This window comes from Gekko japonicus, unplaced genomic scaffold (genome assembly GCF_001447785.1).
Source record: "Gekko japonicus isolate JY-2015 unplaced genomic scaffold, Gekko_japonicus_V1.1 scaffold94, whole genome shotgun sequence".
NCBI classification, from domain to species: Eukaryota; Metazoa; Chordata; class Lepidosauria; order Squamata; family Gekkonidae; genus Gekko; species Gekko japonicus.
In genome coordinates this window covers 1,405,196-1,427,529 of record NW_015174274.1, presented here as the reverse complement: position 1 = coordinate 1,427,529, position 22,334 = coordinate 1,405,196, and the positions used below count along the sequence as shown (strand labels likewise).

At 43.7% G+C, this 22,334-nt stretch overlaps 1 protein-coding gene across 2 annotated transcripts; it reads left to right on the top strand.

The window, feature by feature from the left end:
* The first annotated feature begins 1,735 nt into the window (after positions 1-1,735).
* Positions 1,736-21,170, top strand: HACD1 (3-hydroxyacyl-CoA dehydratase 1). 2 transcript variants are annotated; one of them, XM_015423768.1, is made up of 7 exons: positions 1,736-2,204; positions 5,533-5,650; positions 7,988-8,006; positions 8,093-8,175; positions 15,459-15,580; positions 18,899-19,077; positions 20,647-21,170. In XM_015423768.1, exons 1-7 carry the CDS (start codon positions 1,957-1,959, stop codon positions 20,727-20,729), a joined length of 852 nt encoding a protein of 283 aa, XP_015279254.1. In that variant the 5' UTR covers positions 1,736-1,956; the 3' UTR covers positions 20,730-21,170. The 2 variants fall into 2 exon arrangements, with proteins under 2 accessions (XP_015279254.1, XP_015279253.1); XM_015423767.1 differs by having other exon boundaries at positions 1,738-2,204; positions 8,087-8,175.
* The last annotated feature ends 1,164 nt before the right edge of the window (positions 21,171-22,334 follow it).

Genomic DNA, 22,334 nt, shown 5'->3' with positions numbered 1-22,334 from the left:
TGGGGTGAAATGTTTCCTTGCCTCCCTGAGCCCCGGGGTGGTGGCCTTGGAGTCATAGGGGCAAATTCCACCTCTCGTACGAGAGGTCATTTTGGCTCCCCCAGCTGTCCTTAGAGGCTCTTAGGCCCCAGTCACACGGGTTGGATATAGTGGGGTCGGCCGCCCGAGTACACGTCCCAGTCGAGGTCCCGTGGTTAGGGGGGAGATGCCGACCAGACGGGTATCCTGCAGCGCGGCACAGAAGCCGCGCCACGCGATCGCACTAGCAATCGCTCTTTGTGCGCATGTGCTGTTGGGCCCTGTTGCGCAACCTGTGGAGACGGGCGTTGGATGCCACATAAGTCCACCGGAAACTCGATCAGACGCCCACCCTTGGCCCGCGGTTTCTGGAAACTAGTACCTCGTAGGTACTAGTTTTTTAATCGGCACCTTCAGTGGGGAGCCACGGGTTCGCCACGGGAGCACTGCACTTCCCAGATGTTGGAGTGTGATCGTGCCCACAAAATCCGTGGGACTCCCGTGCCTCTCCTGCAGCAACTTTGCCATGTGACCGGGGCCTTTAAAAAGTTATGGCCGCTGTTGCTTTCAGCCACAGCTGCAACCACCGCGGGGGGTGGGGGAGACTGCTAAGCCGCCCTCCCCGCCTTTTTCAGGCTCCACACCGGAGTGCCAGGCCTGAAAAACGGCCTGCAGAGCCGCCCCCCCCACCTTCAGGCTTCATGCTAGAACGCCAGGCCTGAAAAAGGGCCAGCCAAATGTCAATTTCAGCCCCATTATATCCTATGGGCCACTGAACTCAATTGCGAAAACATATGGTATATTCTGGGGGCTGGAGGGGAGGGAGTTTGAGGGAGAGGCTCCAAAATCGCAGGGTAGCTGCTGAAGCCTCTCCCCAAGATACTAACCAAGTTTAAAGAACATTGGACCAGGGGGTCCAATTCTACGGCCCCCCAAACAGGTTGCCCCTATCCCCTCCATTGTTCGCTATGGTGGGAAAAAAGTAACATTTCCAGGAATGAAAGTAAATGGCCTGTCTTCTCCAACACCCCTCACACACAACCTTGTCTGCTATTTCTGCGCTCATTCCAGCACCAAAGCAACTCCTGGGAGAACAGCAAGCTGACTACAGAGGGGAGAGAGCCACCCAAGAAAAAGAGCACGCCTGCCATCCTGGGGTGGTGGTGGTGTTGTTCCCCTTTCTATGTAGCCAAGTGGTCCTCCTCTGGGCACCTCTGCAAGTCCCTCACCCAGACTGCTGTGCCTTGTGCAGAAGAAGGCACAGAGGGAGGAAGCCCTTCCCCTCACTCCAGAAGATACATGGCTGGCTTTCAACGGTGGGGAGGACAGACCAACTAACATGCCCAAAAGTACCTCCAGTAACTAAAAATGTTGTAAATACATACATGTCGCTCTTTTGGTTGCTGGTAACTGTGAATGGTTGGGGTCGCCATGAGTCAGTTGTGACTCGAGGGCACAGTCGTTTTCCTAATTGTGAGTGTGGCTTTTTGTGGCCCGGAGCGAGGCCCGTTTCTAGCGCAACCCTTGGAGGCCAGCGTTGCGAGGTAAGACAATGGGCAGAGAGCCGCGCCTGCTATCTAGCTGGCCTTCTCCAAAGCGGGCTGCGGAGGGGACAGCTTCTGCCCCGTGCCTCCGTCCGAGCGTGGCTCTCGGCACCGCAGTTGCCTGGCTGGGCTCCAAGGCGGCCTTCTGCAGAGGAGCTGCGCCCGCAGGCCGCCTTGCTAACCGAGGGGGGCTGCGCAGGAGGGGCGCGTCGCGCTTGTGCCACTGACCCTGGGCTGGCCTCCAAGTCGGACTTCTGCAGAGGGCCCGCCTCGCAGGAGGGCGCGCGGGGTGGCGAAATGCCGTGAGCCGCCCCTCCGAGGGGGGCGGGACAGGCCAGCGCAGCAATATGAGCAGCTGCTCAGGGGCAGCCGCCCTCCGGCTCTGCGAAGACAGATGGGGCGAGCGCCAGAGTCAGCTCCAGCTGTCAGCGCGGCGCCCTCCTCCTCCTCCTCCTCCGTCCCCCCGCGCGCCCCCGTCTATCAGCGCCTGGCCTCGGCGAGGGAACCCATGGCGTCCAGCGAGGAGGACGGCGCAGGCAGCGGCTCGGTGGAAGAGAAGGAGGCCGGCAAGAAAGCGCCTCGGTGGCGCCGCGCGGTGACTACGGCCTGGCTCATCTTCTACAACATCGCCATGAGCGCGGGGTGAGTGAGCCTCGGGCGCGCTTCTGCCCACGCCGGCCGACCGCCCGGGCCAGCCTTCCCGGGCTGCAGCTCCTTCTTCCCCAGGGCGAGACACGGGGACGCCTCTCCCCACGCGAGTCCCGGTCGCCGGGCCCCGGGTGCCTCCGGTCTTGGGGAGGGGAGAGCCGAGCGGCGCGTGGGGGCGAACCGTCGCTTGCCTGCATTGCCTAATACGGTGCAAGCCTTCCAGCAAACGCGAGGACGTCATCTCTCCAGCCCGCCAGAGAGGTTAAGTTAATTTACTGCCACGGCCGCCCAAGGCGCTCACACACGCGCTCCCTGAGCTCGCCTCCGGGGTCCCCTCCCATTCACTGGACGTGCTTCCTTCGGGGCTGGCTGCGCTGGCCAAGGTACCCGGGGTGCGGGGGGGGGGGGGGCGGCGGGAAGAGTGGAGAGGGCCTGCCTCCCAAGCTGGCCAGAGGAGAATGAAACAGGTAATGGGCAGTTTAAAAAAGAATATCCGAATTATAGGCCGCCCTCCCCAAGAACAGGCTCAGGGTGGCTAACATCAGGGCACGCATGCCAGTACCTAAAAACAAGATAGAACAATTAGTTACCAAATTTACAAATTAAAGTGCTCCAAGATGGTTTGAGATAACAGTCTTCCATTTGGTAGATGGTATCAGGAGGATATTTAAACAGTTCTCAGTTCAGTGGTCTCTGTGCGCCATAGTGCTGCAGTTTCTTTGTCGCCGGGCCATTCCAATACCCCACTGTTGCCAAACTCGTTGGTAGTGGTGGCGGCGGCGGCTCCTAATTGAAAGCCTGGCGGAAGAGCTCCGTCTTGCAGGCCCTGCGGAACTCTGCAACATCCCGCAGGGCCCTGATCTCTTCCGGGAGCTCATTCCACCAGGTAGGAGCCGCCACCGAAAAGGCCTTGGCCCTAGTAACAGCAAGTCTGGCCTCTTTGGGGCCTGGGGTCACCAGTAGATGTTGCGTCCCCGACCGTAGTGCCCTTGGGGGTATATATGGGGAAAGGCGGTCCCTCAGGTATGTTGGACCCTGGCTGTATAGGGCTTTAAAGGTAAGAATCAGCACTTTGAAGCGAATCCGGTATGCTATTGGCAGCCAGTGCAGCGCTTTCAGCACAGGACAAATGTGCTCCCATCTAGGGAGGCGCATCAGGAGCCTGGCTGCAGCATTCTGCACTAGCTGCAGCTTCTGGATTTGCGACTCTCGGATGCAGACTGCGCTCTGATGTGTTTTCTTTAGGAAAAAGCTCTTGCCACAGATGGACACATGGCAAAATGCACATGTGCATACCTATGGTTATATGCACACACTGCAGAAGTGTGTGAAGTAACCTTCAGATCCCCAGGGGACACTTTTCAATGGATGGTGAAGAAGGCAGGAAGAGCTAGACTGTTGTGATGATTTTTTTCTGGTTCCTGAAATGAAAAGTTGCCCTTTTACAGCGGAGTGTACAAAAATGGGGAATGTATGTGGAGTCTATGATGGCTGATAAACAATGAACACCCAAGCATTTTCACACATGCTGAATAAATGCACTTGCAGTCCATTTCCAATGCGTATTGCAACTGGATTTTATTTTTACTGTTTGAAATAGCAAAAACCATTTGCAAACTTGCTAAAGTGCAATGAAAAGGGATTGAAAGTGCATTATTCAGTGTGTGCGAAAACACTATTTGTGATAAAGGTAAAGGTTCCCTTGCTCGAAAGCCAGTCGAATCCGACTCTAGGGTTGCGGTGCTCATCTCCATTTCAAAGCCGAAGAGCCAGCGCTGTCCAAAGACGTTTCCGTGGTCATGTGGCCGGCATGACTAAACACCAAGGCACACAGAACGCTGTTACCTTTCCACCGAAGTGGTACCTATTTATCTACTTGCAATTTCTTTCTTTCAACTGCTAGGTTGGCAGGAGTTAGAACTAGAGATGGGAGCTCACTCCATCATGTGGCACCCGGGTCTTGAACTGCTGAACAACTGACCTTCCACAGCCTGCAGTTCAGCGTCTTAACCACTTGAGCCACCGCAGCTCCTTTATTTGTAATAAGCATCCCACAAAAGCAAGGCCACCATTGACAATTTCCATTCGCAGGAAGAATCCTATAAAGAAGAAAATTCAACACGTTCCCCCCACCCCCCAGAAAGAGAGAATTTCTACTTCCCCTTGGCACTAATGTTAGGATATCATCAGTTGTGCATTTTAGGAACTGAAAAACACTCTGACCAATCCTTTCCAGAGTAGAGATATCTGAAGGCTGATTGGATAATGGATGGAGAAGGAGGGGGGAAGAGCTGCACTGTCATTGTGTCTTTTTCTGGGTGCCGAAATGGAACTTTGCCCCTTTAAAATGGAATGTCAAACAGACCAATAATGGCAGGTTCATTGTGGTTTCTCTTATGATGAATCAATGAATATATAAAATAAATAACAATGGCAGGCCTGTAGAACAGACTGACTAGAGGTTCGCACAGGTTCCTTAGCCATATATTGTGACTCACAGGATGTTTACTAAAATCCTGCTGTTTGTTGTGGGTCTGTTTCGGGACGGCAGGAGAAAAGAAAGAACCAAACATGCTGCATGTGCTAATATGACTGACTGCACCTGTCAGACTGTATAGTTGCCCACAATGTGCAATAGATCTGCAGCTGTTCATTCTGACAGCTGCATTGACTATGACTTTGCACAAGGAGTTTTTCTGGATAATCATGGCAAAAACCAGTACACTTGACATCACATCCTGGGAAGAGTCACGGGTTAGAGTCCAATTACAAGTGCAACTGCAAGAAAATGAGCTACTTCTTAGAGAGGAACTCTCTTCCCCATGAAGAAGACTTGTGAGAACATTGATTCTGCGGCGGAGGGGGGGGGGTTGTAGCCAACAGCTTCAAACAAAGCCCTTCCCAGTCTGCCACAGAGACCCCCCCCCCCCCAGTCTGTCAGGAAAAAAATGCCAACTCAAGTGACATGTGAGCTGCCTGCAGGATTGCAGAAAAGATGCATCTTTGATAATTTATTTAAGATGTGGCATTGTTGGTTATCTTTTGAAGCAACTCTTTAATGTTGGATAGATTTGGGATATATTACTACCACAAAGTCCTCTGTGGGTGAGCCCAGTTCTTCTTAATATAAATAGATACATTAATATTTTGGTTTAATGTAAGCTTTGTTACCTTTGTTAAAGGTCAGTTTTCTCCCTTCTGAGAATTGCAAGACTGGGATCACACCACTGGCATGAAGCATGTGTTTTAAGTAATTAATTTAATGAATTATTTACCTGTGCGCTCTTCCTTTGAGAATGTTTATTTTCTCCCCTGCTCCCAGGTGGCTGGTGCTGGCCATTGCCATGGCACGTTTTTACTTGGAGAACGGAACACACAAAGGCTTATACAAAAGCATTCAAAAGATACTTAAATTTTTCCAGACTTTTGCTTTGCTTGAGGTAAGATTTTAAGTGACCTACCATTTTTGCCTAAGTAAATAGTTTAACCAAGGGCGAATAGACATATGAACATTGTTTAGAGGATACATGTTCCATGTGTTTTTCTTTTCTTTTAAGGGGATGTTTCAGCTAAAGAGAATGGGCTTGGTTTATACAGAATGAGTCTTACTGTGTGTGGAAAGGAGTGTGGAGGGGAACCCCTGAAAATGGCTTGATTTTGAAGTGCCAAGCCACTTACTGATCCATGCCTATTTTAATATCTTTATTCCTATTTTTAAGAGGTGCTGTTGTGTATTTTGGGATCTATATATTAACATTTTAAAACATCCACTTCTTCATTTAAAACGTTATTTGTATAATTTTAAACTGCTGAGGTCTAGAGAAGAATTCATTCCTCTGCATATTTTTTATTATAGACATAATTTACCCCATCCCCCCAAAGCAAGCATATTTTAAGGTATCCCGCATACTAAGGGGATGGTATGCAAGTGCTCTTATTATAGACATAATTTACCCCACCCCCCAAAAGCAAGCATATTTTAAGGTATCCAGCATACTAAGGGGATGGTATGCAAGTGCTCTGTTATGCCAGGAAAAGGACGTAAGTTGCATTACTTTTTTGTTTGGTGACCAACTTTACAGTGGTCAGCATCTGGACTATGGGTCTCTGCTGGTGGGTCTAACTTCATTTCCATAGTTGTGGCACTTTCCACTTGGCAGTGGGCATGCTGAGTGGCAGCTGGGTTCCAGCACTGTGGTTGAGGGTAGATGTCATTTATTTATTTAGAAGGTTTCTGTGCTGCCTCTTCAGAGTCCTGCTCAAGGTGCCTGACAATTAAAAAAAACCCCACACATTAAAAAGCCATTAGAAATAAGCAGCATAAAACTGAAGTGGACCATTAAAAAGCTATAAGATAAAACACCTCATTAAAAAGGCTGGGTAAAAAGAAGTGTTTTGACCTGACACCTAAAAGAAAGTAAAGTGGGCACCAGACAAGCCTCAAGGGCATTCCAAAGGCAAGGTGCCACCACAGAAAATGCCATGTCTACTCACCACCCACGTCACTTCTGAATAGGATTGCCAACCCCCAGGTTGATCTCTGGAGATCTCTGCAGAGAATGGCCACTTTGTAGGGTGGTCTCCGTGGCATTATAGCTTGCTGAGGCCCTTCGCCTCTCCAAACCCCGTCCTCCCCAAGCTCCATGCCCCAAATCTTGAGGTATTTCCCAAGTAGGAGTTGGGTGAACAGTGCTGGGCTTAAGAGGCATATCTTAAATGATAGGCTGGGTAGTATGTGAGGAGATGGTCCTTAAGATCTCCTGGCTCCAAGCCATTAGTCTCCTCCCGCATTGAGATAGTTTCAGAGGGTAGCTGTGTTGGTTTGCAGTAGAACAGCTGGACTGAGTGCAATAGCAGCTTAGAGACCAACCAGATTTCCAGGGTATAAGCTTTCAAGAGTCAAACAGGGATGCCAGCATCCAGGGGGGACCTGGGGATCCCCCAGAATTACAGCTCATCTCCAGACTACAGCAATCAGTTCCCCTGGAGAAAATGGATGCTTTGGAGGGTGGACTCTGTGGCATTGTACTCCACTGTTGTCCCTGTCCTCTCAAGGCTCAATCCCCAAATCTTCAGGAGTTTCCCAACCTGGATCTGGCAACCCTACGCCCCCCATCCCCCACCTGAGGCCAACGGGGACCTGGCAACCCCAAAAAAGTGGCCTCAAATCTACTGGCCTCAAATCTACCTGTCGTTCTACATTGTACCACTCAGAAGGTTCAGGGCTTGATAAGCAGCTTCCTGATCTCCAGCCATAGATCTTAGCTGTCAGGGCAATTGCCCTATGGTGCTTATCTACTGAAGGTCAGGAAGGTTTTTGCAAGGAAAAGGGGGAATTTCCTAGTAATTTGCACAACACATCTACAATTTTGTTTGGCCATCTTGTTTTGCTATTTATGAAACCTAAGGTCACATTAGGTGCATGTACTCCCTTTTTTATTGTCATGGGTCCTATCTCCAAATTGCATTTCCGTTGTTCATGATTATTACGCTTAAGGTGCATGTACTCCCTTTTTTATTGTCATTTATTACGCTTCTTGTGTAAAAATTAAGGGGATTTATTTCACTCTCTATCTATGTATCTATCTATTTGTATACAGCTTAAGAGAAAGATAGGCATTGGATGCTTTGTTTTATGCTACCCATGAGAAAATCTTTGGAAAGGAGCAACAACCAGGATGAGAACTGAAGCTCAGCAGTGTCTTTTTTTATACTGCCATAAAACCGTTTTGAATAAACCATCTTGTAATTCTGTCTGTCTCTTTTTAAATTTACAGATAGTCCACTGTGCAGTTGGTGAGTTTTTGTCTCAGTTTCTCAATTAACTAGCCTGGTCCTGCCCTATGGGACAAAGATGACCTATTTCTCTTTTTAAGGGTTAGTGCACACCTCTGTGCTTGTGACTGGGGTCCAAGTGAGTTCCAGAATCTTCATGGTGTGGTTCATTACACATAGTATAAAGCAGGTAAGTGTCAGAGCAATAAATAAATATATATATATTTGTCTCTGCTGGACAAAGACAGACCTATTTGACAGTATTAGTAAAGCATGTTTGGTGGCAAGTCATAGTCTTTTAAAAATCATTGTAGGCACATCTTCTACAGGTCAGTAGAAATCCATAAGGATTGAGAAGGACTGTGAACAGAGCTGCAGGTAGAACTTCGAAGTTCCTCAGTTGTGTCTGCCTCATGCATGGGAGATGAGGATTTAAAAGCCACTGGAGATGGATATCCGAGCTATCATGGCTTGTTGCCTGGTGTGCTCTGTCTGTTAAGCAAGATCAAAGGCTGACACGTCTCTTCTTCAGTCTATTCACCCAGCTGTCAGCTGTTCCCGTTCCAGAGAGAACTTAAAATTAGCACATGTTGAATGGGCTAAGTAGAAAAGCCTTAAGTGAATTATATTTTACACAGGTGTTTTCCTAGTTGCATTGATTCCATTCTTTTATTTATTTATTTTTAAAAGTAAAAAAGAAAAGGGGAACGTTGGCTCTCTAAAGCTGAATCCCCAAAAATCTTGGTGGTGTCTCAGTTGCTACTGGACTCAAATCTAGAAATAAACAGGAATCTTACAGTACTGTAAAGAGCAATACATTTCTACTCTGGCATAGGTTTTTACAGAGGCCACTTTGGTAGCAAAAGCTACTGAGCTGCATATTATAAAAATGATTAAGTCTAGTTGATTTGGCTTGGACACCAGCATCCTCTCAGGCAATATAAATGTAAATGCGTAATACGGAAGCCAGTCTGAGAGAGTTGTTTGTTCTAGAAAACTCATGGATTAAAATAAGAATGCAAGTAATTTAAGGGTTGATATGCCTGCTGAAAGAAATGTAGAAACAGAACTCCTTGAGATTAATAAATTCAAATTTTGCATTTGGTTGTATTAGATTAGGATATGTCACTTCAGAATGCTGATTGTGGTATGTAATGATTTACGTACAGGGAAAGCCTAGCAGAGTTTGAGGTAATAGCTTAACAAAATTTTATTTTTAGTAAAAAAAGCTTCTGAGATTTTAATTAGGGTAGATTTATTTATGTGACTACGGGGAGTCTAGCATAGTGAATACATTCAGGATCTTTAAAAATTCGACCCCAAAACTTACGTATGAAATAAGTGGGAAACTGGTTCATGGAACAGCAGCTAGATTAGAGATCAGAAACATAAGGCATTATTATAGCCATGTTCCTAAACAGGGAAGACAGTCCATAGATCTTCAGAATGGTCAGTGGCTATTGGATGAAGATCTGCTAGGATGTAATGTTGTGCTTTAGTGTCTCGGGTTATCCTTGGGCTTCTGGCTGCTGGGCTCTGGAAATAAATAGAGCTATGCATTCTCTGTATGTTTCTTCAGAAGCAGGTAGCAACAATTGCTGGTTTGACTTGATGCATTAATATCTGTCCAGAATCCTACTGCATGCTGCAGTAGCTGCTGTACAGCTAAAGTTAAGATTTTTTTTCCCGTCCTGTTACATTTATCTGGAGAACTAAACGTGTGCTGAATGGTCTCCTGCTGGAAATCACTGAGTGCTAAAAATGCTTAAACTTGGCTGGATGGCACACAGCACTTTTCAGCAAATGCCTTACAACATCCCACGTAATTTGTTCCCCGCGGGATGTTTACAGCCGGAATGAATGCTAGCTATAGACCAGTGTTTCCACCTCTTTTTTTTTTTTAAAGTGCTGAGCCATTAAACTGTCTCTTTTCAGCAAATGCCTTACAACATCCCACATAATTTGTTCCCCGCGGGAGTCATCGTTGTAGCTTTTTAGAATTTTTTGATGTTTACAGCCGGAATGAATGCTAGCTATAGACCAGTGTTTCCACCTCTTTTTTTTTTTTAAAGTGCTGAGCCATTAAACTGTCTCTCCAGCAGGTGGCACAAGCCTACTTGTTTATGTTGAATGAAAGGCTACTGCCTCATTCCTTCATTCTTGCTTGCTGGTCAGAATTCTTGGACTCTTGTATATCTTATTGTCTTCTGTGTCCTGTCTCTGTAGCATACTTGAATACAAGGACAGTCTCCCCAATAACAGCAGCATATTAAGTTTAAGCTAAACTGATAAATGCAACTTACAGTATCTTTGCACTTATTTGAAGTGGTTATTGCTTTCCCCAAACAGTGTCATAGCTTGCCTTCCATAAAGGTAGACCAAGGTGGGTAGCCGTGTTGGTCTGAAGCAATAGAACAAAGTTAGAGTCCAGTGGCACCTTTAAGACCAACAAAGGTTTATTCAAGGTGTGAGTTTTCGTGTGCATGCATGCTTCGTCGGACAATGAAATGGAATTACATATCATAGTTGTATATATAGGAGTGGTTTGTTAAATTAGCATGCAAAATAGTGAGGGCACGCTTTTTTAACAGATCAAAAGAGTAACAAGCTTAGTTCCTGGTCATCATCTGTTTCGGTTCAACTGGGGGGGGGGCAACATTTTACAGCATCTTGGCTGTGTAGAGTGTCCCAAAGGGGACAAGGGAAACACTCTACACAGCCAAGATGCTGTAAAATTCACCTCCATGCTTGAAAGGAGATGGATGGGGTCTAAGGATGGGATTCTCACAAATTAGGGCACATGAGACTCCAGTTCTAACATATTTATTACCTATTACAAACCACTCCATATATTAAAACTATGATATGTAATTCCATTTCATCGTCTGATGAAGTGTGCGTGCACACAAAAGCTCACACCTTGAATAAAACTTTGTTGGTCTTAAAGGTGCGATTGGACTCTAACTTTGTTCTGGTGTCATAGCTTGTATAGGTTTAGGATTTCCATTCAAATTGTACAACATAGCAGTAGTAGGGAAGAAGAGAGTGAATTCATGGTTATCACTGCAGGCAATTAGTAGGACCAGGTAAATTGGGAATAGGGTCTGTGTCAGGGATGCCCATTGTGGTGCCCACTGATGGGTTTCCTGGTGCCCATTTTCTTCTTTAAGGCATCTCTGCCCAAAGCAAATGGTGAGGCCTGGCTTACTTCCATATCACAGGAGCAGGAGGTGCTTCAGAGTAACCCAGGAGGCATCTTTATGTCTTCAGGGAGCACCCATTCAGAAACAGCTGCTTCCACCTTACAACCTTCCAAACGCTTGTACTTGGCTCCAGCCCTCCTGGCAGTCATTCTGAGTGGCTCCCACTCGCTGATCTCAGAACTGCAGAAGTGCCCACAGGCTGATAAAGACTGGGGCCCCTGCTCTGTGTGGAGGGATGGCGAAGGCTGAAAGGATAAGAAACCCTCTTCAGTACGGGAGCCTCCTCAGCCTGAGGGACAAATGAGGTGAGATGCTTGACCTGTCTTCCAGTTTTTTAAAAAAACTGAAGTACAGTTTTTAGTGACTTGTTACTGAAGTAACTTGTCTTTCCCACAAAGTGGAAACTTTGATTGTGCATCCTTTGATGAGATGTGCAACTTCTGCTTCACATGTTATACATCCTCTGAAGAGCCTTGCACTCAGCAGAAAAATCTTCTGGAGATCCCTGATCCAAAAAATATCTGGCTGTCCTCGACCAGAGCCAGGGCCTTTTCAGTCCTGGCTCCAACCTGATGGAACTCTCTGGAACCTAGTTTAGTTCCTCAGGGCTTGTAAGGCAGAGATGTTCCATCAGGCCTATGGTTGAGGACAGCAACATTTTTTAATTAGGCTGGCCTCCTTTTCTGTTCACTCCCCCTGGGGAAATTAAACTGATTTAGATGCCATCTGAAATTGTTACGGAAAATGTTTTACTGGTTTTACTGATTTTAAAGTTGATTATGCTTGTAATTTGAATATTGTACACCACCCTGAGCCCTAAGTATGGGGGAGGGCGGTCTAAAAATCCAATAAATAAATAAACCAATAAATAAAGTGTGGGGAAAGAGCACCCTATCCTTCTGGTGCTTTGTAATGTAGGTATCTGCTCTGAGCCACATAATGTATTTATTTATTTACTTCATTTATACCCTGCCATTTCCCCCAGTGATGACCCAAGTTGTTCTCTTCTCCATTTTATCTTCACAACAGCCCTGTGAGGTAGGTTAGGAGGAGAGAGTGTGACTGGCCTCAGTTCACCCAGCAAGCTTCCATGGCAGGGTGGTAATTCAAATGTGGGTCATCCAGATATTAACCACACTGATAACAAATACCAACAATCATTGTAACTTGGAAGCTTACCCTTTTAGTTCAAGTTGAATACCCTTCACTTGTTTTGTTTATTTGGCTGTGTAGTTGGCTGTCATTGCATTCTGGTGTGTATGCATGGTATTTGTGTTATGTCACTTAAAAGTGTTCATGCGCTAAATATTTTGAAGTCCTTGCACACTGTGCACACAAAATATAAAATTGAAAATCACATAAATCTTGATTGAGCATATCCTTAATCAGGGAGAACAAATTATTAGGAATCATAAATATAACCCAATATTTTTAATATTATCACATTTACAATTAAAAATTGAGAAGCAGTCAGAACATATAGCTTCAGTCATAACTCAGTTATACAGATGTACTTTATGTCCAAATTAAGTCAGATGATGCTGGATTGTAGTCTTAGATGTTTGTGTTGACAAGAAGAGTATTTGGTCTAGCTGCTGTCATACCGGTTTTGAGTTGTGGTTGGAGTAATAATCTGTTCAGTACTTGATTATTTAGTTATTGATACCTTGCTTTTCTCCCCAGTGGAGACCCAAAGTGGCTTACAAAATGTATTTATTTATATCCTGCTTTTCTTCCCCAATGGGGACCCAAAGCAGCTCACATCGTTCTCTCCTCCATTTTACCCTCACAATAACCCTGTGAGGTGGGTTAGGCTGAGAATGTGTGGCTGGTCCAAGGTGACCCAGCATGCTTCCATGGCAGAATGGGGATTGAAACCTTCGTTTCTCAGATCCTAGTCCAATACTTTAACCACTACACCACATTTTTCCTTTTCTCCATCTATCCTTATGACAACAGCATGCTGAAGTAGGTTTGGCTGAAAGAGAGTGACCAACCCAAGGAGACTCAAGCAAGCTTGGTCACAAAGTAGGGATATAAACCTGGATCTCTCAAATCCTAGTCAGGGGGCCAACGTGCTTGCATCACTTCTAGATGACATGGGCACACTGGGGGCAGGGCCCTGACGCCGCTCCAACCAGTTTAGTCGGGATGGCTTCTTTGCTTGGGGGTTCAGTTCAGGGTTTGGTTCAGGGCCACCCAGCTCGCAAGCCCCGGACAAAACTGGGCTTCCCTGGTCTGTGCCCATCCCTAGTCACGGGTTTTAAAATATCTCCTTCACAACTGTATATATTAGCCTTTCTTGAGAATTTTAGGTGGGTGATAATAATAATAATGCTGTCAAGTTGCAGAAAACTTATGGCAACCCTTCACGGGCAAGAGACATATAAAGGTGGTATGCCATTGCCTGCCTCTGCATAGCAACGCTGGTCTTCCTTGCTGGTCTCCCATCCAAATACTAACTATGGCCAACCCTACTGAGCTTCTGAGCTCTGAGAAGTTCAGGCTAGTCTGATGCTAACAAATCAGTCCAAATTGATAGCCATGTGTAAAATACCTGTTAACAAAACAAATGAAATTTAAATAAAAAATCTTCCTACAGCCTGATTTACAGTAGTGATAAACATCTGGCTGTACTCCCTGACTGTATGTGATAACTTGAAAATGCTTGGCATGTCCGAAAATGTGGTTTTTGAGTTTTGTCACTGGTTCACTTTGTTAAGAAGTGGTTATGGTCTTCTTTTTCTGTACTTGTAACAAAAATCTGTATCGCTCTATTTTATTTCACAGAATCCCTGGAGCTTTTATTAGTCTTCAGGCATGGAAGTCTATTACAAAATTCTTTCCATTTTAACGAAAAGAAAATTACTTGTCTGTAATTCCTCTTCTCAGAAGGTAATAAATAGATACCCACTCACCTTCTTCCCAAAGTTGGAAATTAATTTGCTGTTGCTTATTACATCTGTTGTTTGGTACAACTTGACGTCTTGATGTAGTGGGTAAATATATGCTACCTGCTGAGGCCGTTCAATGACTCAGACATTCAACATACTGTGGACGAGTGTATTTCCTCACTTTTGGTATACTTCATAGAGAGTTCTTGTCTGGTTCCTATCTAAGGGGACTGTGATGCCAATAATCTTCTTGAAGCTACCTGAAGCTGCTGCGTCTAGGTCCCTCACCTTGCCTATTTAAATAATTCTGTACCATCTACAACTTTTACCTCAGTAATTCCAATCCCCGTCTGTTAAATAAACTTATTGTTTTGTTTTACTGTTAAACCGTCTCCAGTGCCATTTCAAAAGGGAATTAAGAAGAGGGCTCCTGCTTTTCCACAGAAAGTTCCTTGGGCTGGGTAAAAAGCCAAATTATATTCTGTAAACAGGGTTGGACAGCAAGTCTTTTAAAAACCACATCCATTTACACGCTACTAGGGCTGTTCAGTCAAAGCAGGGAACCAAAAGAATTTTGGCGGGAAAATCAGCCTCACAGTAAAGAACAAACAAGCAAGGAGGTGGTTTCCAGTAATAGAATCAACCAAACATACAAAAGCAACCTTGAAGAATGTAAACAGAATCTAGTTTTTTACAAAAATATTTGTAATGATATAAGATAAGTGCAAAGTACAAATAAAGTACAAAGCGTGTTATTACATTAAAAGATATACAATTACAAGTTCTGCTGAGGTCCATGAGACTAGTTCAGTAGAACTTATTTCTTGGTAAGCGTGTTTAGGACTACAGCCTTAGAAAGCAACCCTAAACAGGTCTGTTCAGAACTAAGTCCCATTTTATTCTATGGGGATTACTCCCAGGGAAATGCCCATAGGAATGCAGCCTTAATGTATCAGAAATGAAACCCATGTTGGAGAAGGAGAAGCCAGCAAAATCATATTAAATCGGAGAAATAAAGAAAATGACAGAAGACTTGTGTGAATGCAGAAAAAGGATATGCAAACAAATATAGTGGCCCTGTTGAAAGTTGTATCAATTATATAAATGAAGCCTTGCAATTAAGCAATATAAGATTTATTTGAGATGCTAATTGAAATGGTTGCTGGGAATAGAAGAAATACACTAAACAGCTCTGTGTGTATGTGTAAATTTTGTACTTTCTTTTTCCATTCAGTGGGCATTTTTTCTGTATGGAAGTTGGATGCAAAGCAGCATGACCAAAATGCTGATTTTGGTGCATTGTCTTGACAGAATCTATTTCAGATTTTTATTGCAAATAAAGGTGCAGAAAATGTTGCTTCTTTATACTTCTACAGATCCAGAATGAGGAGAGCGTTATTCTTTTTCTGGTCGTATGGACTGTGACAGAGATCACTCGATATTCCTTCTACACATTCAATATGCTCAACCACTTGCCGTACTTCATAAAATGGGCCAGGTGGAGAATGTTTTACAGTTTAGTTTCTCATTGTTCCGTGCATGCTAATTTCATGCATGCAGATTAGCCATGAGAGCTGAGTTTATGGTTTTTAACTTGGTCTTCGAAGAAAGAACATTTTCGTTTCATTACAATGCAGTCCTATGCAGAGTTGAAGTCCAGTGAAATCAGTAGGCTTAAACTGGAGGAATTCTGGATAGGATTGCTTCTGGGGTTTGCTGAGTGCTTTAGTTAACCCGCCCAGTGCTCGTGAAATTAGTACTTTTAGAAGTTCTTATATGTCTTTCAAAAGGTGCACACAGAATATAAAGTGTACATTTACAAGTGGTTGTGGGGTTTTATTTGGGTATTACATCATTTTAGGGTGGCCTGTAGAAAAATTCATCCTTTTTAATATTATCTATGTGATGCTTTCTACCATGTCTCTTGTGGATCCACAGTTCTGCTATATTTTGGTATAATGGTACACCAGTTAATACAAGTGATATGGCAACTAGAAAGGTGATTCTAAAGTTGCCAGCTCCAGGTTGGTAAATACCTAGAGACTTTGGGGGTGGAGCTTAAGGAGGGCAGGGTTTGGGGAGGGGAGGGACTCCAGTGGGGTATAAGGCCATAGAGTCCACCTTTCAAAGCAAGCCGTTTCTCCAGAGTGTATTGATCTCTGTCACCTGGAGATCAATTGTAATCCCAGATCTCCAGCCACCACCGGGTGGCTCCCATTTTCTAATGAGTCAAGAGGGAACTCTGTGTAGGCTTTTACCAAGTTGTATTTGGCTAGCATGGCTTGGCATTAACCAAGCCTTGACAAAAGTATTTGGAAAGGTTAACACTGAGGTGATCAAGAGTCAGAGTAACAAGAGATTATTAAGTTATATTTGGGCCTAGTTTATTATTTTTCCAAAGTAGATTTGATTTATCTAGCTAATATTTATAGCCATTCTTCAAATAGCATATTCTGATCAGACAGAATGTGGCTCAAGTTTGGTTAGACTAAAGTGTGAAATTCAGAAAGCTGACTGTTCTATGTCACGGAAGGGCTATATGCATGTGTAAAGTGTCGCCAAGTTGCAGTCAATTTTGGCAGCCCCAGCAAGGGGTTTTCAAGGCAAGTGAGAAGCAGGAGTGGTTTGCCATTGCCTTCCTCTACAGAATTTTCCTTGGTGGTCTCCCCTCCAAGTAACTACCCTGCTTCGCTTCCGAGCTTTGATGAGATTGAGCTATACTGCGTCCCCTTCCCTCCATGGGGTGCTATATATTTGTAGATTATTACTTTGCAAAGTAAGATTATATATTCACTATACATTTCTTGGGGCACAATACAAATTTGTAACGTCAGGGAAAAAAAACCCTTTTCTGAAATGACATAAATGGACTATATCATGATACTGGGTTTGGAACACACGCTTCTGGGTTTCAAACCCCAGAAAAGTTTACCCATTCTTCTCCCCCCTCATGCTTGATGTGAAGGGAACTTTAAACAAAGTACTGCCTGTCACTCAAGGAAATTGGTATGATGCTGTGGGTAGCCTATTGTAACTACAGGTTCAAGTCTCCACTATGCTGTGAAGATCATTTTGTGAGCTTAATCTAAATTCCAGGATTTATGAGATGCTGCAAAGAAAGAGTAGGATAGAAATATAGCAAATAATGCATAAATCATCATTAAAAGAGCGCATGTCTTTTTGTTGGGGAAGAAAACCCTATTCCTATATGAGATTTATGGGTTGTGGAAACATGCTCAAACAAATTAGCCTATTCTATCCTGGGCTTTGCCTCTGTCCTGTATTTCTCTAAACTGAGATTTTAAGATTCCTAGAAATGAATTTGATATTTTTCCATTTAAGTGCTTTTTAAACTCTTTGTGATCCTCTCGTATAAATGTATTCCAGTAGAGTAGCCTCTTCAGTGTGTTGCAGCAAAAATAAACAGGAGTTTTAAAGCACCATAAAGTTTTTATCTTATATAAACTTTTACCCATTTTATCAGATGCTTAAAAGTGTGTTAGATTATGTGTAATAGTTTGGATATCACCTCCTGGTTTTGCTGCCAGAGAAGCTTTGCCTGCCTTTGTTTGATGTGAATATGTATTGCTTCGCTTCAGTTTACTGTGCACCATTCTGTGGAGGGCAGTTGTTTCTTGCCATTGTTCCTAAAGTATATTGCTGAGTTCTTTTCTGGGTTCCTCTTTATAATTCCACTAATCCATTTAATTTCTTCTTGCATGCCATGTAGTGCATTCTTGTTGACCTGTGTGCTTTCCCAGCCCCTATGGGAGTTTCAAGTTCCAGGGCTTCCACTTTTAACTCTCACTTGTTTGGGTCATGGAATGCAAAGCAGCCATTTTCTCCTAGAAATGATCTATGTGGTCTGGAGATTGGATGTAATTCCAGGAGATCTCCAGGCCCCACCTGGAGGTTCTAGTAACAAATAAATATACACTGCAAAAACCTTTTAGCAAACTAATGTGTTCTATTTATGGTCATCATTTAGTAAAGTGCATAGTGTATCATTATTTCATCCTAGTCAGGTATAAATATTCATTATATTCAATATAAATATTCATTATATTCAATAAGCAATAACATTCAATACATACAGATTCCTAACTACCAAACAATTTTGCATCAGTGTTTTAAAAGTCAAGCCCCAACGGGAATTTCTAGAATTATAAGCCCGCTCCTCCTTGCATGAAGTCTTCCAAAAAGGGGGACAGCCTTCTTGTATGGATTCTTTTTGCCGGTCCTACAAAAGACACATTATGCGGCTAACATTCATGGACGGAGTACTCCTTGTCATTGCAGGGTGGGGTTAGGGGTTCCTGGTTAATTTACAATGCTGTTTTTTCTGCATGCCTGGAGAAACCCCCAAACTATGCAGTTCCCCATACTATGTCTGTGGGAGGCCTGGTTTCACTGCTTTCATAATTGGCAATGGGCACAGAAATACCAGACTACTTTTTTTTTTTTTGCCATCAATTCACAGCTGACTCATGGTGACCCTGTGAGGTTTTCAAGGCAAGAGATATTTGGAGGTGGTTTGCTATTGTCTGCCTCTGCGTCACGATACTGGCATCCCTTGGTGGCCTCTCTTTCAAATACAGAGCTGGGCCAACTCTGCTTAGCTTCTGAGATTTGACAAGATTGGGCTAACCCTTCTAAGTCCATTAGAGTCAATGGACTTTGAAAGCACTACGCAAAATGTGAAAGCACTATGCAAAAGCTAAATCTTGTTGGTGTGCTATTTAATAACCAAAGCAGAAAAGTGAGCAGTTCAGAGAAAATTCTTGGATCTATGTAACTATTTGTTTATTTTCTCCAGGTACAATTTTTTCATCATTTTATATCCTGTGGGAGTTGTCGGTGAGCTTCTAACAATTTATGCTGCCTTACCTTATGTGAAGAGATCAGGCATGTTTTCAGTGAGGCTTCCCAACAAGTATAACATCTCTTTTGACTATTACTACTTCCTTCTTGTCGTCATGGCCTCCTATGTACCATGTAGGTATTAGTAGATACGTATTTAAACATATTGTTTTTGTTGGTACATTATCTGTCTTAATAACAGTGGAGTAAAATTTTGTTTATTATTAATAGCAATAACCATATTTTGTATTCTGTCTTACTTCCAAAGAGCTGAAAACGGCATACTCAATTGTTAAACAGTTACCAAGATAGTAATGATCCTACTCCAGCTTCTTTATAACATAAAGAACAATTTTGCCTAATAGTCATGCACAATAATCTGAAACCATTTTTTTATTTAAATTTCCTTAGCCATTTGGTGTGTTCTACTCAGTCACATGAACACCCCCACCCTGTTTTCAAAGATCCCGGGGGGGGGAGCGGTCTCAAACCTCTCAGTAGGGTTGCTAGTCCTCTGGTGCTATGTAAAACTATAACACGGAAAAGAAAAAAAAAGAAAAGAAATTGATCACAAAATAGGACTGTTTGCGTTGATGTATCTGTTGGCATGTGTTCATCCTTAGAAGTTTGATGAAATGTTTGTAAATAGAAACTTTTGTTGAATGTGATAAGGTGAAGAGGTTACACTAAGCTTTGATAATACAAAGACATAGTTACTATATCACAGTTGTTTTTTGTTGTTTACCAGTCCTCTGGTGGGGGCAGGGGATTCCCTGTCCCTCAGCTCTTGTTTCCTACATAACTCAGAGTGGCAACAGTAATTTTAACAAGGCTGTTGCACCTATGCCTGATATCACTTCTAGGTAAAACCTGGAAGTTAAGTCAGTCCTCTCTAGGAATCACCAGAAAGTCCATAGTTTTACCATGGATTTTCCAGTGATTCCTAGATAGGACTGGTGATGAAAGCCAATGTGGTGTGATGGTTAAGAGTGGTGGACTCTAATTTGGAGAACCAGGTTTGATTCCCCACTCCTCCACATGAAGCCAGCTGGGTGACCTTGGGCCAGTCACAGTTCTCTCAGAATTCTCTCAGCCCCGTCTACCTCACAAGATCCCTGTTGTGGGAAGAGGAAGGGGAGGTGATTGTAAGCTGCTTTGAGACTTCTTAGTGTAGAAAAAAGCAGGATATAAAACCCAACTCTCCTTCTTCTAGGTTTTCCCCAGAAGTGATACAGTGTTGTTGCCAACAGCCACCCCCTCATGTCCCTGCCCTCTGGGCTCCCATGGGGTGCCAGGCTGGGCTTGGCAGCTCTTTCACACAGACCAAACACCAAATCACATGAATTTCTGTTTATGTATGTAGGCTGGGCCATTGTCTTAAGTTGTAGCCATTACCACACAGGCTCATTTAAAGAAAGTTCAGGCCAAGGAAAACTCAGTTCGATCACTCTTCCTTCAGTATGACAACTCATGAAGCAGTGGGAGGAAGAGAAGGAAAATTGGGGGGAGACGTAAGAGTATTGGCAAATTGCTGCTGAATGTATATCTATATACCAATGGTGCCTTGCTTGCCTCCCTACATTTCCAAGATTGATCAGAGCCCCAGACCTCTGTCCTCCTTCTCACTAGACTTGTTTCCACCTTTTATGTGATAATTATGCTTTGTACATCTTGACATGGCCCTTTCTTTTTCTTGTTTTACAGTGTTTCCACAATTGTACTTCCACATGCTACGTCAGAGAAGAAAAGTGCTTCATGGTGAAGTGATTGTAGAAAAGGATGATTAAAACAACCCTGTAACCCTAGTGGGTTTTTTTCAGAGTAACAAACCAAAACTATATTGTGTTGCACGAGTCCAAGTTTGAAATCATGGAACAAGACTAACTAGTGCACAAAAGAAGTCTAGATCATGCTATTTCATTACAGGAATATTTTCAGACTTCAGTTTTCAACTTCGTCCCTCCCCCCATTTGCTTTCAGGCAAGTTATGTGGTTCCCAGTATAAGAAATTGCAAAATATTATGGTTCCATGGGCTGCTTAAGAAGCCTTCGATTATATTATTGGGAGGACATTGACTATACTGGGAAAGTCAGTGAAAAGTATCATAAGTTTAGGTATGCCCCAGCATGGAACTAGAGAAGTCCATGCATGCAACCAAAGAGGTCCATGCATATATTTGTATTTGAAAAACAGAGCCTTATCACCATCTTCCAGATGTAGTCCCTTGTACATTTTTTTTTTTGCATTCCTGTCAGGAGACACTGGGCAATGATTAGGGTTCATTTGCCTGCTTATGGTGGGAGATCTCCAGGTAATTGTAGCTTTTTTCTGCCAAAGCTCAGCTGATCTGTGAACAGAAACTAGGGCTGAAGTGGGGGGCACAATCATCCTGGGGAGAAAAATAAAAAATAAAAATAAGGTCTCTGTTGCTTACTGGAAGTGCTGACCATAGAGTTCCTGGTGCTACATAGAGCTACCTGGTAGTGACAAGGATAGCTCTAGCAGTTACCAGAGTTGTGATGGTAAGATTACCATAGAGTTTCTGACAATTGCTCTAGGAATCACCAGGAACTCTGTGGTCAGAACTTCTGGTAAGTAGCCAAGGTCTTCCTTTCTTTTTAATTTTTCTCTTGGGACATTGCGTCCCCCCCAACCAGTGGCCAGGCACTGCCTGACAACCCTAGCAATGATGTGAAAAGTAAAGGTGAAAAGCCCCGTGTGCACTTGGGAACACCCCAAACAGCCCTTTGTTCTCCCAGCCTACTTATTTTCAGTGTCTGTCTGGGGCCACAATATTGTATTTCATCAAGATTACAGAAAGAGAGTTCATTGACTATTGAATCAATTTGTCAATTTTATACATTCTAAGCATAGGATCAGATTGTGTGATTATATAGAATTTTTCAATTAAAGAGGCAAACCTGGGCTCGGTCTTAAGTGCAGCCATAATTTAAGAAGCTCTTTGCAAATAATTGCCCATTATTTTAATTGCCCATTATTTACTAATATATACTGTACTGTCCAGTGAATGGTTTTGCTCACTGTTTTAAATGAGTAGATGCATTTTTGTAAATACGTTGGAAAATGTGCCCAAACTTGGTTACTGTGTTCATATGTAATAGCAGTCCAGCATAAATTAGTTTACTTTGTCGTAGAAGGATTGTTTAAAAACCTGTTCTTAAATCCTGCTAGTTTAACATTTAATAGGAACCCCCCCCCCAAATCTCTCAACTAGTTCCATATACTCAAGGCAGCTTTGTACTGTCACATTGCAAACCACTGTTGAAATTGATGCCCTGTTGTTCAAAGGAAAAAAGTCAAAAATTGCACTCCGCATACTCAAATCATTGGGTATGCATAGTGCAAGTCTGAATCCCAGTCACTCTACCTT

Coding starts and splice junctions, on each gene's coding strand:
- HACD1 (XM_015423767.1), top strand. CDS start 1,957: ATGGGGCGAGCGCCAGAGTCAGCTCCAGCTGTCAGCGCGGCGCCCTCC. Junction 2,205..5,532: donor AACATCGCCATGAGCGCGGG/GTGAGTGAGCCT, acceptor CCCTGCTCCCAG/GTGGCTGGTGCTGGCCATTG. Junction 8,176..15,458: donor TTACACATAGTATAAAGCAG/GTAAGTGTCAGA, acceptor ATACTTCTACAG/ATCCAGAATGAGGAGAGCGT.